We start from the raw sequence: 18,835 nt of genomic DNA on the forward strand, positions 1-18,835 counted from the left end.
ACCTGACGGTTAGCAGAACCTAGGAACAGGATGGTCCACAACTTTGGAAGAAACTCGACCTGGAAGTGCATTCAATCGTGAAACTAGAGACACTTCAAGAAAGAAGAGCGCGGCGTGATAAATACAAAAGTGCACAAACAGTAATAATTGCGAGCTCAAAGTGTGAGAAAGAAATATATATTTTTTTTTTCTTTTGCTCAGGTCTCTTAGCGAGACCGCGCGCGCGAGTGCTTTTGTAAATATAATTTCGGTGTGCTCTGGAATTACGGAAGTGGTGCATTAAATCAGGATTACCACTGGAATGTTGACTTCTTTTATTGTTGCAGTTGGCCGAAAGGTAACGTGTTACCCTTTTGTCTTTCTTGTTTGCTTTTCAGGCTGGAAGCTGGGTCTATCAATGGATCGTAATTGCGATGAGCATATTGTGGGTATCTTTCGCATACAGGATGGGTGTTAAAACCACAAAGCGCTTGAAAATTAGAGTTTCATGCAGACAATAATCTTGTTTTACTTTTCGAAATTTTAATTTCATTTCATTTAGACTCTACCGACTGAACTTATTTTAATAAATTAACTTTGTGGCAGGAGGTTGTAGTAATTTAAAGTAAATATCAGTTTAAATATTAAGATTCCTCCCACATTTGCATTTTTGCATATTAATGATTTTAGTAATTTATTCATATTATGCAAACTCACAGTCCTCCGCTCACAAAGAACTTGGCGCCCAGCGTGGGGCACGACACACACACCATCCTGGATGTATGTTTTGTTTTAGAAATGTCCTTTGCTAAAATTTGCTTTTGCTAGTAAATCTTGTGGCAAGAGAAATAAAGTAAAGTCTTGTTTTCTTTTTCATTTTCTGGTCAGTAAAGAATGTTGCCACAAGAAATGAAAGATACCCAACGTTTTTACGATATTTAGTGCAAGCCAGACGCGGGTAGCAGTAGATGTGTTTTTCTTTCAGGTTGTCGCGCTGCCATCCAGAAAGTTTATTATTTCTGTGTGTATTATTGTGGTGTTATATGCATTTATTTTGTTGAAGTGTATTGCCAAATTTTAAACCTTGTTTTGGAGGGGAATAACATTTAGTGAATCAAGTTTAGGCAATTTAGAGAACCTAGTCACTTATTTAGAGCTCATAATCACTTGATGGTAGTAACGCGAAGTCAAGCTAGAGCGATGGAAGGCTTTGTAGGCGACAACATTATTGACGATCAATTTGCGCAAGTAATAGAATTTCCATCGGAGTCTCAGGACACCGGAAGCGATGCGGTTGGAAATGTAAACACCTCTCTCCAGGAAGTAGTTCCACCTGGAGAAGGTACCGGTAGTAATGAGAGGGCTAATGAATCGGAGCAGGTTAAGGAACCGGTTCCTGGCACCTCAGCGCAAGTCACAGCTGTTTCTGACCCGTGTCTCGCGTCATTATTTAGCATGTTGAGAGAAATAGCAGGCAAGTTAGATAATCAAGAAAAGAAACTAGAAAAGCAGGAAAAGAAGCAAGAAAGAACGTTATTAGAAATTTCAGGGAAACAGGAGAAATCGCTTTCGGAGATTTCAAAGAAGTTAGAGAATCAAGAAAAGAAACTAGAAAATCAAGAAAAGAAGCAGGAAAAATCACTTCTAGAGATTGCGAATAAGCTTGAAACCCAAGAAAAGACGCATCAGAGAACCTTGTCGGAATTAGCAAGTAGGCAGGAGAACGTTAGCAGAACCATGCTAGATAAATTAGAAGCTGTTAAAGAGCAGATCACTGCCAGTTTCCGGCATGAGATGCTCCAAAACGTGACAGAGCTAGAAGCAAGGATCGATTCCTCAGCGGAAGCTCTGGATTCCAAGATAACAGCATCCTGTCAGGAACTAAAATCATCAGTTGAGGCAACAGAGAATAAAATTTGTGAATTAGAGGCTCACACTGAAAGCAGGATAGGCGAGATATCTGAGGTCCTTGGTTCGGATCTCGCTCAGGTATCTCGTGATGTCAACCATCTACGTGGTGACATGGAGAGAGTGGGGGAAAATGTAGCCGCCGTTTCTACTGAAATAGATAGAGTAAAAGCTACAGTAGATAGTTCAGTGGGCCACTTACAATCTAAGTTGCGTAGAGCGGAACTGAGATGGGAGGAACAGCTGGAACTGTTAAAGGAGACGGTGCGAGAAAACAGTTCCAGTTGTCAAAACACAGCCTCTGTCTCGCATGAGAGAATCGAAACGCCGGTCGCTGGACCGAGCCATGCGGGACAGTTCCCTGAGCTTCCCAGGCGTGAGAACTCAGACGAGCAGGCTGCCCCTCCCCCTCAAAACATAAACAACGTCACCAGTAGCAATAGTAGTGTTGCGAATTGCCAGGTAGCGTCAGCCTTAGGGCTATTACATCGAGATCTGTCACTTCCTGTTTTTACAGGAGTTGAATCAGAAATACAGGCCCATAATTTTCTAGTAGAGCTAGATAACTATTTCGATTTAACGGGAGTACCAGAAGAGAGACGGTTGGCCTTTTCCTCCCACTGCTTCCGTGGCATCTCACGCCAGTGGATGCAGGTGACTTTGAAGAAATGCGCTAATTACCAAGATCTCGTTAGACATTTCAAGAACGCCTATGTTAGCGAGGAGAAACTTGCTAATCTCCGTGCCTCTATTTTGACGTCACGCTTCGAGACACGGGGAAGCAAGAAGCCGACAGAATACTTGTTGGAATTACTGCATACCAACAGTATTCTCGACCCCCCGTTACCGCCCCAGGTACTGTTGCGAGTTCTTCCACGGCAATTGCCATTCTCAATCTATAGATGTATTGTGTCATCTAAACCTCGATCTATAGATGAATTATTGAATATTCTTGGTGAGCTGCAGTCCACCTATCAGCCACCAAGTAATAACAACAGTAGGAGGGGAATAAATACACTTACGGTAGAAGAAGAAGAAGAAGATGTAGGACGATCCTCCCCCCCCCCCACGAAACAGTAGGCCGAGTAACCCCACCAGAGACAGGAGGTTCCACAGGGACAATGGGCCTTATTACAATAGGGGTTCACGAAGAGGCAATGTAAATAGAAATGGCAATAATAATGGCAATTGGCGTTCGAGAAATTCCAGTGGTCAGGAGCGTGACACTGGAGATTCTCGAACGAGAAATCAGGGCAATCGAGGACAACGGCGTGGAAGAAACAGGGGTCGTGGCCAGGCACAAACACGTAATAATAATAGAAATAGTGACTATGCTGCGGAGGTTAATGAGCTCCGAGTTCATAACGATAGGACTGAACAGTCCCCGAGACAAGTCTCGTCTCGTGGGAATTCACGTGCGAATAGCCCTGGAACTAGTCAACGCCACTGAGAACTGTCCGCATGTTCTCAGAGCGGTGACTTGAATACTGGAGTACTGAATATTCAGGATAAACCGGCGAAATGTATTTCTGAGGATATGCGTAATTGTGTTATTGCATGTAACAATGTTTTAGAAGAAGAAAAAGAAGAAAGTAGTGAGACATTTGTAAAGACTTTAGAGACACTTGAGAATGGGGATTGTGAAACCTGTAGACGTATAATTGGCACGACACATTTCGATCGTGAAGGAAATAACGACATTCGTCATCCCGAAATTATGCTTTTACAGAGAAATGGGGACAAAATTAAAATAAACAAAAAGTTGTTTGACGAGACGAATGCGATGTTTAGAGACCTTTTAGATAGTTCGACCGAAAAGCTACCCAATAACAATTTAGTAACACTTCCGGAGGTAGAAGTAGGTCTATTTAATAGCAAAATTCTGGCATTATTGGACAGTGGCGCGAGCATCTCGGCTATCTCACTGCAATGTTGGGAAGAAATACGTAAGCGAGACCCCCCACCAGCGTTCATTAAGTCAGCGAACATTAGAGTCAGTTCAGCGTTCGGTCGCGCCGTCGCTTCGATCATCGGCCAAATATTGTTAGAACTTGTGATTGCAGAAAAGGAGTACTATACTTCGGCAATAGTAGTGAAAGGGCTGAACCGTGAACTCATTTTGGGTTCACAGTTCTTTGTAGAAAGTAGAGCGATCCTAGATTATGAGAGAAACGTCCTTTCGCTTAACCATCCCCACCATATAGAAGTTTCTTTTCGAGACATCGAAATAGAGGAAGAAGACCTTTTCATAAGAAAATTATCCTGGGAGTTCGAAGAGGATGTGGTCGATTGTGAGAATCCCACACTTAGTAGTATGAGCGTGTCGAGGAGAGGACCGCTGACTACAGAGCAGTTCGAGCGAGCGTCAGCAGGCGGAGGCCACCAGGGAGAGTTGGCTACCCTGCGCAGCCAGTTGGACGATGGGAAGTTCCCAACTGCAGCCGAACTTGCAAACGTCGTTTACTCGCCACAGGAATGGGCGAAGGTTCGAACCCAGGCTACCCCAGAAGAAATTAGAGATCATGTCGAAAAGTATACTGATTTGAGTGGGGAGGAAAAGCAAAAGTTGTACGACGTGCTCTACAAACATCGAAGCATATTTGACGAGAAGCCCGGTACCATTAGGGATTACCAGCATTCCATTGAAGTGACTGATGATCGACCCATAAAGACAAGGATGTATCTTTACGCTCCTCGAGCCAGAACTGCTTTGGAGAATACCTTTAGTCGATGGATGACGTGGGGATTCGTACAGAAGAATACCACTTCGTTTAAGAGTCCGCTTGTTGAGTGCAAGAGAAGCACGGATCATTGCGCAAACTTATTAGAAACAATTAGCCAGTAATAATTAAGTTTCCTACACGATAGTATAACGTAGAAAAGATGAAGAAATCATTTAAAAGCTTGAAGCCGTGGTGTGCTTCGGTAGTGTAGGTGCCTCTCAACCACTAGGGTTGATGAGTAAAGAAAGTGTCAATAACGTATATTGGGAAATTAAATCATTGTAGCCTCTCACGAAGGAATATCAAGAACGCATTTTCGTCGGTTATGAGCAAAGTTCAGTACGCAGTATTCGAAATAGCATTGCCGCAAAACAAAGAATGATCCTGAGACTCGAGAAGCATTGATGAAGAGAAACGTGTTCCACCTGGAAAAATACGTTCAGCGTGAAGCCACGCCTCCTCAGGACACAGCTGACCTGATGACGTAGGAAAGGCAGGAAATAAACACAGCACGTCATACAGGATGGAGAGCTGAAGAAGAAAGAAACACTCCCAGACGCACCTCTTTACGTCTGGCCCTCAAGAGAGTAGTTGCGCGGAGTGTAATACAACAGCTGAATCAGGATATTACAAAAGAGATGAATTTAGTATAGAATGATGAGTATAAAGTGATTATGACATGTTAGGAATTATTATTTGTTTGTTATTAGTGCATAGTTTACCATTTCATTATTACTATGATATATTGATGTATTTTGGGGAATTTCTTGTGTAAAGTTAAGATATACGGGATATGTATGTGATTTATGTAAAGTATATTAGTAACTCTTCTGAGAAAATGCAACGATTAAGCGATTAACGGTTGCATTTCCTTAGGAGGGGAATAAATGTGAACGTCACATGATCTGTGTTGTAAGATGATTTGCATATTTAAATTTTTCGTGAAATTATGAATAATATTTCAATTTAATTAGGAATTTGCATATAAAGAATTTTGAGATTTAAATAATTACCAGCGGGAGCATATAACTTTTATTAATATTTCTATGTATATTTATGGTTTATGGTGTTATGTAAATGAATAGTAATGAACAACAGGGCAGGACTTAAGCGAGAAGCAATGAGAATTTGATATTAATTAATATTAACGTCTAAGAAGATAGCGAATTTTGTATTTTGATATGCTAGTTTGCATGGATAGAGGCAGAGAAAGCTTCCCAGAGAGAGAGAAAAAAAACTTTAAGAAAGCATGCGTGCTTAACGTAGCGTTGGCCTCCCACGTTGTAGAAGATTTTGAAATCAATATAACCATCTGAATAAGGATAGAAAACCTATGTGATTCAGATTTTGCTTAGATGTATTGCTAGTTGAATTTCCTAGTGTAGTTATAGGAAGTTGCATACACTATCACTACCCAGACACACTTCCTACGAAGACAATCCCTTAAAAATCATAAAATTTTTAGCATGTCTATGAGAGAAATCCGAATACAAAGAGGTGTTATTTTTTTTAAACACGCCCATTTTTAGCGTGTTCGACTTTTAAAGCGTCGTTTTGCCAACGGAACATTCTCAGAGAAAGAGAAGTTGACTATTTTAAAATTATTGACGAGTCTACTTGAACTAGAGGGGAAGCTGGCTAGAACGTTGTTTGTAAAGGTTCCATGACATCCGCTAGATGTCTCTGTAAATATATAGTTATCGTCTGCACCGCTGATATGATTTGAATGATAATATGTGTTACGTTATGTAAATAAACTTTCTGGGTGTTCCCGTAGTATTAGACATATGTAGTTCGATACATATTTTTTGTTTTGTCAAATTGGCTTGTACTAATACCAATTTAGGCCTAGTTTGTGGCTGTGGAAGGTATGCAGGGAGACTAACACATACCTTTTTTTTTTTTATATATATATATATAACCGAGAAGGCAATACTGTTGCAAAAGAAAAGCGACCTTCCAATCAGTAATATTATGTCGTTTATCATGTGTCAGGCTACTTCAGCCTTATCTAGAGTCATTTTAATTTGTTTGCATTTTGCATAGTTCATTTAATTTGTTTAATTACCATCATTAATTTGTTCAGAAACCAAATCCTTCAATGCATCCGTTTCTGTAATTCATCATATTCAATGTCACTTGTTCAAGCAGTTCCTGGTGTCGCCGATAGGTGGTGTCACCTGACAAAGGTGTTTAAGTAAACATGTCAAGTGACAGAGTTTAAATAATGTTGGTGTTTGTGTTAATATTTCTCGTAATTACGGCACAGTGTGTGCGCGTAACAGATACTAAATTGAAGCTTGATTATTAAGCAAGTTAACAAACATAGTGACAGACAACGATGCCATTGAAGTGATCGACAAAGTGGAAAAGAACATGAACAAGTGTGTTTTTTTTAAGTTATTTAGGTCACTGGAAATTCGCAGGTGAGGGATGCACCTTCACCCCTATTCCAGTGGAGCGGGCTACTTTGGTTCGGCCCAACCCAGCAGTTGAAAGAAACAATGAAACTGCAAAGGAATATAACAGTACTCGGGACAACCAGAGAGTTAGTTATTCCTAAATCGCGAGACAGTGCATATCAAGCCCTACAAGTCGTAATCGTGTTGACCGTCAGCTATTTGGAACTCTTACCATTCAGAGATGTGTGTACAAGAATAGTGCGTTAGCTACACACTGATATTCTGTGCGTGTGTGCTGTAGAATGGGCAATCATAGCTAGTTTACTTTCAGTATTTCCTCGTGTTCTCCGGACTAACATTCTCGTGGTGGAATGGGAGAGTAGGAGATACCGATTATATATATATATAAAAGTGTGTTTACCATTTACTAGTGGGAAGAGACAAAGCTTTACATCATATTTCGTAAAGTGCTTCGCACCAGTATCAATTTTGTGCCATGTTTACGTCACACGCTATATCACTTGTTCACGCTACTAACAGTGAAATCGAAAGCGAGTAACATTCTTAGTGAAGAAAACGCATTGCCGTGTTCTATAGGAAATCTCCAATGCTATCGTATAGTATAGTTTAATTAAAATCCATTAAATACAAGAACTGAGCCATTTTTGCTTGTATTAAGTAGGCGGGTTTTGTGCAAGAGAACGTCATGAGAACTTTCGTCAAATAACAAATGTATTTCATAGCTGTATCACACCAAGGACTACCCAGTTGAACCGCCTCTGGTGTTTACTGAAATTCCATGACAGAGGAAACCTGACGGTTAGCAGAACCTAGGAACAGGATGGTCCACAACTTTGGAAGAAACTCGACCTGGAAGTGCATTCAATCGTGAAACTAGAGACACTTCAAGAAAGAAGAGCGCGGCGTGATAAATACAAAAGTGCACAAACAGTAATAATTGCGAGCTCAAAGTGTGAGAAAGAAATATATTTTTTTTTTCTTTTGCTCAGGTCTCTTAGCGAGACCGCGCGCGCGAGTGCTTTTGTAAATATAATTTCGGTGTGCTCTGGAATTACGGAAGTGGTGCATTAAATCAGGATTACCACTGGAATGTTGACTTCTTTTATTGTTGCAGTTGGCCGAAAGGTAACGTGTTACCCTTTTGTCTTTCTTGTTTGCTTTTCAGGCTGGAAGCTGGGTCTATCAATGGATCGTAATTGCGATGAGCATATTGTGGGTATCTTTCGCATACAGGATGGGTGTTAAAACCACAAAGCGCTTGAAAATTAGAGTTTCATGCAGACAATAATCTTGTTTTACTTTTCGAAATTTTAATTTCATTTCATTTAGACTCTACCGACTGAACTTATTTTAATAAATTAACTTTGTGGCAGGAGGTTGTAGTAATTTAAAGTAAATATCAGTTTAAATATTAAGATTCCTCCCACATTTGCATTTTTGCATATTAATGATTTTAGTAATTTATTCATATTATGCAAACTCACAGTCCTCCGCTCACAAAGTTGTTACCGTTTAAGTTGAATAACGGGAGATGAGCCAAAAAATTTTATTTTCAAAATATTGTCTGGCAGCTGGGATTCAACTTCCTCTGACAAGTGAAGAGAGTTCATGCAAAAACAAATCGTCGTTTAGAACATACAGACAATGATATGAGTAAAAATGTACTTACTCAGAGGCATTACATAAAAGGGAATGCCAATACTTAAGTAAATAAAGTTGCTAAATAGCTGAAGCTCTGAATGGTTGCCAAAAACAACGATATTTTTTACTTTAAGAGGTCTCATCCCGGCAAAATTAAAATACCGCTAATTTTACAGTAATTATGTGATATCTTCAAATAGATAAAAGCTAATTGAAATGTGGAACAAGAGCGACCTAGACAATATTATTTTGCGTGAGGTACCGTTATCACAAGTCACCTAGTGGCTTTCCGTTTCCAGCCGTTTAGAAAAGCGAAAATAAATGCCGATTTTCAAAATGGCTCGAAATCGAAAGCAGATAAGTGAGTCGTGATAACGATATCTCATGTAAAATGATATTGTCTAGGGCGCTCTTGTTCCACATTTCAATTATCTTTTACCTATTTGAAGATATCACATAATCACTGTAAAATTAGCGGTATTTTAATTTCGCCGGGATGAGGCCTCCTAACGTCTCACGATGATGTGTCCAGGTTAAGGGAGACGGTGATTACAATAACGAATGAAATATTTCGGTTTAACGGTGCACAATTATGACCTTTAGCCTAAGAAAGACCAATGATTGAGGCAAGTGAATGATGATGAAAGAATTGGTGGAATGAAATTGTGGGAGGAAACTGAAGTACCCCCAGGAAAACTTACGGACACAAAGTTGTCCACCACAAATTTACTTGGCTGGATATCAAACCAGGGACCTCACGCACCAGAGGTAAGTGATCTAGCACTGAGCTACCGTGCCCCCCCCCTCCATAATAATAAACAAAGTGATGGAATGATGAAAATTGGAGGAACGCCGAGAAAACTCATGCACACGGTGTTTGTTTATCACGAAGTCCACTTGACGCTGGCTGAAATCGAATTACGGACCCCACACACCATGGATGAAGACCACAGCTCGTTCGTGGCTAAGCGGTTAGCGTAGGCGCCTTTGGCGTGGGAGACCCGGATTCGATTTTCGGCACGAGCTCATGTGGATTGGCTTCCACGTTAATCAGCAGATCCACGTCTCAGATAGCTTCGCTGCTGAAAGAAACGTTAAACTCAAATTCAACTCAACTCAACACTTCACCATTAAGTCAGCGCGGCCCACACAAAGGACGATGAAGGATCTCACAACAAAACTAAAATTTAAAGAATCCCTGGAGTTGTAGGTTACGAGCAGCCAATTTTTAATTGGATGATGCATGAACAGCAAATGGTTTCGAACTGCCATTACATCTAGCTTTCTACGCCGAAATTGGCTGCCTTTTTATTTTATTTAAATCGATCCCCTATTGCTTCATGATACTAAACAAAGAAAACTACTATCCTACCGTGAATCAATCCTGAAACCATGTGTGCATCAATACATTCTTTGATACACACACATACAAATAAAAACTATATTTAAAATTTAGATTCAGTTATCACCAACCATATAATAGCAGTGGCGCAAAGAAAGGGAAGCAAAGGATCTTTCCTCCTCAGGACAGGACAAGTTACTATGATATTAGTTTAGAAAAAAAAATCATGAATTTTATGAGTCTTCGATACACTCATATCTTTTTTCTGTATTTTGATGAGTAACTCGACAAACAATGAGGAACATGAAAAATACAAAGTGGACTGGACAACATCTGCAAAATGCTGTTAAAAAAAAAAAACAAACTTAAAACTGACTCTAGACCTTTTCTTATACAAAAGAATATTGGATACGCAGTTTGTGACGTCATAACTGTAGGTCTCACAAATTTCTGCACTATATGAAATGTATTCAAAACAACAATGACAGTTTATTGTATGACATTTTGCAGATATTATCTGCCATATTTTCTGAACTTTTTTTTTTTTCATTGTGTTTGAGCTACTTATTATAATTCAACCCTGACGGGGTAAGCATAGCAGAAACCCGGAAGAGAAAAGTGCGGGACTGCGGGTTACTTCCTCTCCAGAACAAGAATTCTAGCTGCGCTACTCAACAATTTGTTTCTTAACGCCACCATTTATTATCTGTCTACCTATACTTCATCACAAGACTTAAAACATATCGAAGTGTCCCAATGAGGCTTGTAAAAAAAAAAAAAAAAAAAAAAAAAAAAAAAAAAAAAAACTAATTTGTTATCATCTAAAGAGTATCCCACAAAGAACGTAACGTTTGAAATATACGTCATTTCTGTTATAATAAATTGGCAAAATTGAACGTTACACGATTTTCATTTGTTGTCTTTGTGGTTATTAGTCACAGAGCTACCGTCATCAGTTTTTGTGTACGGGTAGGAATTCACAACAATCACATTTTCATTATGGCAACACTGTTTCGTCATGAAGCGATCCATTCCTTTGAATGGCCAGCGCATCAGTTCCCTGGAGCCATTATTTCTGGTTTTCTGGATGAGAGTTCGCTACCTCTTAATTTACGTGGCTTCCCAATTGCTTCATGATTGTGGGTAAATATCAGAAAATTTTAATGTTCCCAGTAGGAATAGAAGCGTGCATACTGAGGTCCCGCAATCTAACAATGCGGCTAAATAGGAGCTAAATAACAATAAAATTTGAACATCCATTTTCATTTTTCGTATTCCCTATTCGCACCCCCAGATGATAACAAAGCAGGGATGAAAATAAGCCCGGGGCGAGTGGTTCATCGGTGTGGACGAGTATTTAATATCATACCGAACGTAAGTAAATAATTTCTTATTGTGGGTTTATTGGAATGTGTGCTATTAGCTTTTTTTCTTGGGCTAGTAAAATTTTGTACCCTGTTCTAAGGCATATAATAATAACGAACAAGAGTTTACTTTCTCTTTTTAAAGATGAAGAATGCATTGTATAGGGTTATTCAAAAGCACGCTGGTTTTGTTACATCAAATTATGAACTTTATTTTTTTCAAAACACACTAACAAAATTCATAAGCATGTTCATCACACATTCCGATTTCAGGTATGGTGAATGACTGGAGAATTCTCTGTACTGAAGAACATCCTATGCCCAATTATTGGGAACGGCGAAAAACCGATTTCATTTGAACTAACAGCCACACTGTCACGAACCACCGCAATGTTTTGCTCAGAACGACCGCTACGACGACGCCCAGAACTTTTAATGTTCACTGTTGGACGTTACATTGTCTTTTAATGTTGAACTCATTTCAATGAACTTTTCCATAAGCCTGGGAATTGTTGATTCATTCGGTGCCTCATTTCGCCCTAATCTCTTTCCAGCCTTACAAAAAAGTAGATGTAAACATACCCACCTGACTACCCGTGGATCGATAACCAGTGATTGGTTGTTGGTCTCACTGCACTAGTATCCTACTACAATATAATCCGTACTAAAATAATTTCAAATGAAGATACCTGAATTTATCCTGCATTCTGTGATAAACGCAATATATATATATTTAACAACAGATGTAGCTTTATTTCAACCTCGTCCGTACTTGACATTTAGTATTTACTGCGCATGCGTATGCGTTCGCGCGCCGATCCCACATATTTGAAATTGACGATGATTTACAATAATCCATCGTCGTCTTGTGTTATAAAACACAAAAGAAACAACAGGAACACAGGCAATCTCGTTTTCCAACATAGCAGTAGCCAGTGTCAGTGCGTTAATTATTTACCAAGCAATTGCAGCCTTACACTTTGGAAATTACGCGACGACAGTAAGCTAGCAGACTATCTTGTTGTTCACGTCTCTCGCTGCCGAAGCACGTGTGAGACGCGAAGTAATACATTTCTCTTTGTTTACGTCTACTTTGTTCTAAGCCTGGAAAGACTATAGAACCGCGCGAAGTCGCCTGACAGTTGCAACATGACTTTCTCCGTTCTGATAACAAGTTTTCACAATTAGCACAAGTTGCACTATTGTAAATTGCTCCATGGCTAAACACAGACTAAACAAACGCGAAAAATTCGAACTAAGGCCACAATCGGAATGTTTGTGGGTAGAGCAAAAATACAAAACAATGTCAGCAAACAAAGAAACAAAAAATTGCCAGACGATCCAAATCCGTCGCGCTTTGTGAATAACCCTTTATGACTAATCTGCTGAAATCTTGTGTAAAGTTAAAGACAGAGTTTATGGGAAGTAAGCTTTTCTTTAAACATATCTTGCGTAATGATCGTTTTTCGTGACAAATTATTATCTGTAAAAGACTCGTAGTACCGGGATCACAAATGGGACATACCGCACGAAAGCAGAATCCATTTCGGTATCACTGTACTAAAGTGAGAAAGGCTGGAGCACTCAGCGCCCTGACTACGCCATTGATATTGATTAATTATTAACCTTGTCCTCTCATTTACTTAATTACATGCATACTATTTATATTTTATTAGCCTACATATTTAATAGGGAGTCACAGAAATTGACTTTTTTTATATTTTTTCTTTTATGAATAGGTTAATGGCACAACCTGTGATTAGTGTGATTTTACAACCTGTGATTCTATTTGCATAATAATAATAATAATAATAATAATAATAATAATAATAATAATAATAATAATTATAATAGTATGGGAAATACATATATAGTCTATTCATAGTGAGCTATTAATGCTTTCACATTTTGAAACAAGATTTTCGGAAATGAAATTAAATCTTTAAGTTTTACGTCCCACTGTTATGCCGGCTAGGCTAAAGATGGTAATAATGAGAATGAATGAAATGGTGGAATGAAGAAGTGGGAGGAAACGGAAGAACCCGAGAAAATGCACGCATACGGTGTTTGTCCTCCACAAAGCTCACTTGGCGAGAGCAAGGATCGAACCAAGAACCCCATGCACTAGAGGTGAACGCTCTTCTTCTGAGTCACCGCGGCCCCCAAGGCTTTCGGTTCACTTTTAGTATATGAAGTCCAGTCTCTTGGAAAAAATCATGAGCTCCCCAAGAAAAATTTGCTGTATACTCCCCTTCTAATCAGACAAACTAATGTTGTCGAACAATGGAAAATGACGAAAAAAAAAACCTTTTTCAATCCTCTTTCAATTACAACTGTGATTTCAATATTTTAAATACACCAAAAATGTAAGTAATAAATTTGTTCATTTCCACTGATAACCTAAATTTTATATTACGAAATGTATAGGTCTGTCTCTCAAAGCAATCAATACCACAAGCCACAACACAACTCCACATGTTGACAATATAAAAATACAATTTGTTATTCGCATGCATAGTTGTTAGTAAAATAATAATGAGAGAGGTACAGACCTGAGCTTTGCTCTGCACATCATTTCCGCATCTCCACGTGCTGATTGCTGGAGCCTTCCTCTTCTCAAGGACCGACGGTGGAAGTTCCGTTGGACACTTCTCGAAGATGAGAACCCTTTCCGCCACTGAGCCTCGCGTAAGAAATGGTCTGACAGGGATTCCTGTTGTCGTTGGAGTTTGCGACCTTTCGCGAATATGTTGCTTTTGTTGGGTGGTAAGTTCGGGATGAGGGACAGGTTCGGGGGAAAGAGCTTTTCGCACTTTTCTCGCGTTAGCCTTTCGTCGGTAAAAGTCCGCTGGATTCAGCGCACCCGATTCATCTACGACGAAACGTCCAGGCACCCACTCCGACCTAAAACCAGCATCATTTGCTTGACCCGCTTCAAATCGAGTCCTTGTTTCAGATACCGAATGCGGTCCGCCTTTTGTTCTGTCCAAAAGCTTAGCATCTTCAAGACGTTGCAATGTAAGAGGAAATTGTTGGGCAGCTTGATATCGAACTTTTGCATAGTCCACCAAGGACATATTAAGGTTTTCGGAATACTTTGGGCTCCTGGATCCAGGAGAACTCTCTCTATTGTTCGCACCCGAATTTGACATACCTGCCTCCAAATTGTTTAAATCTTCTACAAGCTTTTGATACTCATCTTTAGCCGCAATTGAAACTTCGTTTTCGACTACCTTTTCTTCTTTCCTTATTTTTGCTGTCTTCGTTTTTGCTTCAGGTTGTCCCGTGATATGATTTGTGACAACTCCATTGGTAACACCCGAAGATTTATTTTCCACAGATGTAGGAGAAGTAGCTGCAGTCTTTGTAGACTTTACCTTTTTAGTCTTCTCTTTATCTTTTGACTTCTTTAGATATAAACTACTTTTGTCCGTACTGGTATCTTCTGCAATGATCATACCTGTTTTCAGAGCATTGATTAATTTCTCTTCTTCGCGATCAACTTCAGCCAAATAAGCTGCCGTTTTATCTTTTGTTTTCGCCGGCATTGTTGCATATTTAGTATTTAATTCTGTTGTTCCGTTTCTTTTTTGATTAGCATCAGGAGTGAAATTTGTTTGTGTTGTTGCCGAATCAGACTGAAGGCCTAACTGATTTGTACGCTTTTCACCAGATTTAGCTTTCAATGGCCATGTGGTCATTCCGGCAACATTTTCATCAACTTCTGACTGATGTATTGTATTACTCTTCTTTTTGTTTCGATCTGGACTCTGTACGGCGAAAGTAGTTTCCACAGTTCCTTGAGGTGTTAAAGATGTCTGTATATTTTGCGTTGTTCCAGATCCTGGCACAAACGTACCAGTCCTGTCAGAGGAAGACAATACTGTGGATGTCGGCGCATGGGATTTGGGTGTATTTCGGATTGCAGAAGAATCGGCTGTTGTAAATTTAGAGGTAGGGCTAGAAAGAGAATTGAGCGAAGTGGAATTAATAGTACTAACCGTTGTTTGTGTTTTGGCAGGAGATGATGTGTGAGCTTGAGCTATGTTATTGTACTGGGTCGCAGGATCTGCAGTAACAGATTTTGCTGACGTAGACTTCGGCGAGTTGTTTGATTTATTAGTTTCTGTTATGAGTCCTTTCTTTTCGAATTTCTGCAATGCAAATTGTATGGAAGACGGGAGATTTTTATTTTGACCACTATGATTTTGTTTGACTGTTGGGATTACTGTAGATGGCTGTTGCACAGGAGATGTAGTATGGATTGTTGATCTTGGAGAAGTCTTGGAAACTGTCCCAACCCCTTTTTGGCGAGCGGCCAACCGAGCTTTATCCTCCACGACAAAGTTGTTAACTAGTTCTTCCAAATTGGCATCTAACACTGGAGCAGTCAGCAAATCAACTGTTGAAAGGGGATTTCCTTTCTGTTGTGGTGTTGCGGATTGCTTCTCAGGTACAAGAGGTGAACGAGAGGGATCCTGAGCTAATACTGATTTTCCTTGAGGAGAAACATTTTTTGGTTGCGGTGTAAGGGCTGACCCCAACTTGTCTGCTGCATTGGAACTTGCATGACAGTTAAGAATTTCGGTCGGACTTAATCCACGGGACTTCCATGTTTGGTAAATAGCTTCTGCATGATCTGAAATCTGTTTGGCTATGGCTGCAATGTCTTCTTGAGCACTGGTGTCTGGTTCAGGTGGTTTCGCAGGTCGTCCCCCAGTGGGATACTTATTTCGTATCCCAGGTCCTGGGGGAGACTGTAATACTTCTGATTTGGTAGCCAGTTTGGGGCTGGGTGAGTTTAATGGCGAAGGGTGGGTCGAGGATTGGGGAGTTGTTGAGTGACTGGGCTTACCGCCCAGATTGTTATTGTTGCTCTCTCGGAGTTGAGGGTGGTGTTGTAACAAGTAGTTCACAGCTTCCGGTGTTAATTCGGCTCCTGAATCTAATACCAATTCGGCTAAATCTGGTTTTCGCTCTAAGGGAACAACTGTAACTGGAATAGCGTACCCAAAGTGCACCGCTCTACAGTCGACAGGTACTGACCGACCTTCGTTCACAAGACAAGCGTTGAGATCAGGGCAATGCACGACCCGCCCAGGTCGGAGGTCAACAGTGCACGATTGATAGCGCGTCACTGAAGCGGCCACCTGCACGGACGGCTGTGACTGTTGCTGCTGGCTAGGGTTCATACTCTCGAGCAAAACAGAATCCACACAGTGGTCCAAGGTGATACAGCCATTATCAATATATTAACAAGCACTATAGGAACACAAAATAGGTATATAATCTGCACACACTAATCACACGAAACACTGATAACTTTTCAAAAAGCACCAGTTTTGCATTAATTTAGAACACTACTTTTTTATCTTTCTTGAAGAAAAATAAGCACCACTACACACAGATGAAGCACAAAATTTCGAGTTCTTCCTCGCGCTTGCACGACTTGCCACGCACTGAGATTCCCATGCTTAGAATACAGCGCGAATTGGTGCACCAGAAATAGCCCACGGAAAGGACGAACCAAAGATGTTCAGCTGGGTAAAGAAGTTATACATTCGCCGTCGTGTCTCTCCAACTACTGCGTCATCTTGTCATTTTCTTTATGAAAGAATCACAACCCTATCCTGACCTCGTTTCGTCCCTTGGCCTTGCTTCACCTAGGATTCATAGCTGCTCCTATATCTGCCAGTGACCATGCTGACTCCAATCATTCCTGTAAGGCGAAGGATCTAGTATTGACTCTATAAAAACACATATTTACAATTTCACAAATTGCACTTTATTTAAAATCAATATATCAGTTTTCATCCGAGAACTCAGAGCAATTTCCCATACTATCTAAACCTCAAAATATTTTACCCATCACCTTTTTTTCTTTTCTTTTTTTGTTTAAAAAAAGCAAGGTCCTAATATTACCATGAATATAGTTTTAAAATAATTCAATACTATTTTCGGAGTTCTTGGATCAAAACTGAACACAATTCAATTACCATTTCATTAAATTTCCATTTGACAATTGAAACTGTGATACATCAGAATTGTGAAAAATCTAAGTAAAAAAAAAAAAAAGTTATCAAGATCTAAACTCGATACCCCTTAATCCAAATAGTTTCGTCGTCAACATGCAAAATCTACAACCTCGAAATTAAAAGAATTCTAGATTAAGAAATGCACAAAACTAATTTTTAAAAAATCCTATTTTTAAATTTTGATTGAATTTTATAAGAATATTAAATAAATTGACTTAAAGATATGTTGGTGGCTGTTAAAAAATATTGGTTAGGACTAAATACCATACTACTGTCATGTAATTCTTAAAAAAAAAAACACACACACACATCTATGTATATTAAAAACTTTGTAATTAAAAATAAAAGAAACAGGCTAAGTTTTTATAAACAAATAAATTCATTTTAAAGGAAGCAAAATTAAAAACATGAAAGTGACAATGTTTAAAATACAATCACAAACAAGGAATTTATACAGGTCAAAACAGGTCAAAGGTGAAACGTCAAAACAAAAGTTATATAAATAAATAAATAAATAAATAAAGGGTTAGAATAGTAAGATTGTTAGAAATATTAATAGCGTTGTTATAGTTTTTTTTTTTTTTAAATAGTATAGTTAAGTTGATTGACCACGAGGTTTTAAATCTTTGTCAGAATGGGCTTCAGCTTGTTCCTGTAAGTAAACCTTCAACTATCCTGTAAGTAAACCTTTAATTCAATTATGCTAAGGAGCAATATACAAGAAGTTCGGTCCATGGAGGTCTTCCTTCAAGACAGACTTTAATGTGTCTCAATTCATCAATTCAGTATTTTATTAATTTTATACCTACCTTTCAATACTTAATTAATTCAATGTAACCTTATATTATTAATAATAAGATGCATCTAACGTGATATTTTGTTTCTACCGAGAATTCTATAATATTTTTTTAATTATTCAGTTATTCTGAAAAACTATGCGTATCATTAAATATTCTCCCTGTCAAGAACAACTGTACTCACACAAAAACAATTAACCTCAAAATATTAACATAATAATATAAACATAAATAAGCAATATCCTTCACTCATTTGATTCATCCAACAACTATCTCTTCTTAGCATAATTGAATCAGTTACCGGATAATTATCATAATTACAGGATAGTTGAAGGTTTGACAAGCTGCAGTCCATTCTGACAAAGATTTCAAGTCTCGTGGTCAACTTTACTATAGGGATGTTCCGATAATCGAGTAATCGATAACAATTCGATAAAATTTCAAAACCGTTTCATCGATAAAGAATTTTAATTTTATCGAATTATCGAACTTTCGAGACTCCCGAAATGTTTGAGACTCCCAAAATGTTCGAGCCTTCCGAAATGTTCGAGACTCCCAAAATGTTCGGGACTCTCGTAGTGTTCGAGGCACTCGAAATGTAAGAAACATTAGACAACTTCGAG

The 18,835-nt window shown here is 39.0% G+C and overlaps 1 protein-coding gene across 8 annotated transcripts in view; it reads right to left on the reverse strand.

Annotated features, from left to right (window-relative positions):
* LOC145693650 (uncharacterized) overlaps positions 1 to 18,835 on the reverse strand; it is a 363,723-nt gene that overhangs the window by 214,318 nt on the left and 130,570 nt on the right. For all 8 annotated transcript variants that reach the window (XR_014132812.1, XM_081769857.1, XM_081769856.1 and 5 more), the window contains exon 2: positions 13,933 to 17,099. Coding sequence is in view for 7 of the 8 variants with exons in the window: in XM_081769857.1 (XP_081625983.1) it covers positions 13,933 to 16,572 (2,640 nt within the window). In the remaining variant the exon portion in view is untranslated. The remainder of the gene's footprint in view (positions 1 to 13,932; positions 17,100 to 18,835) is intronic.

The sequence above is a fragment of the Thermobia domestica genome, chromosome 8 (genome assembly GCF_964235325.1).
Source record: "Thermobia domestica chromosome 8, izTheDome1.hap1.1, whole genome shotgun sequence".
NCBI classification, from domain to species: Eukaryota; Metazoa; Arthropoda; class Insecta; order Zygentoma; family Lepismatidae; genus Thermobia; species Thermobia domestica.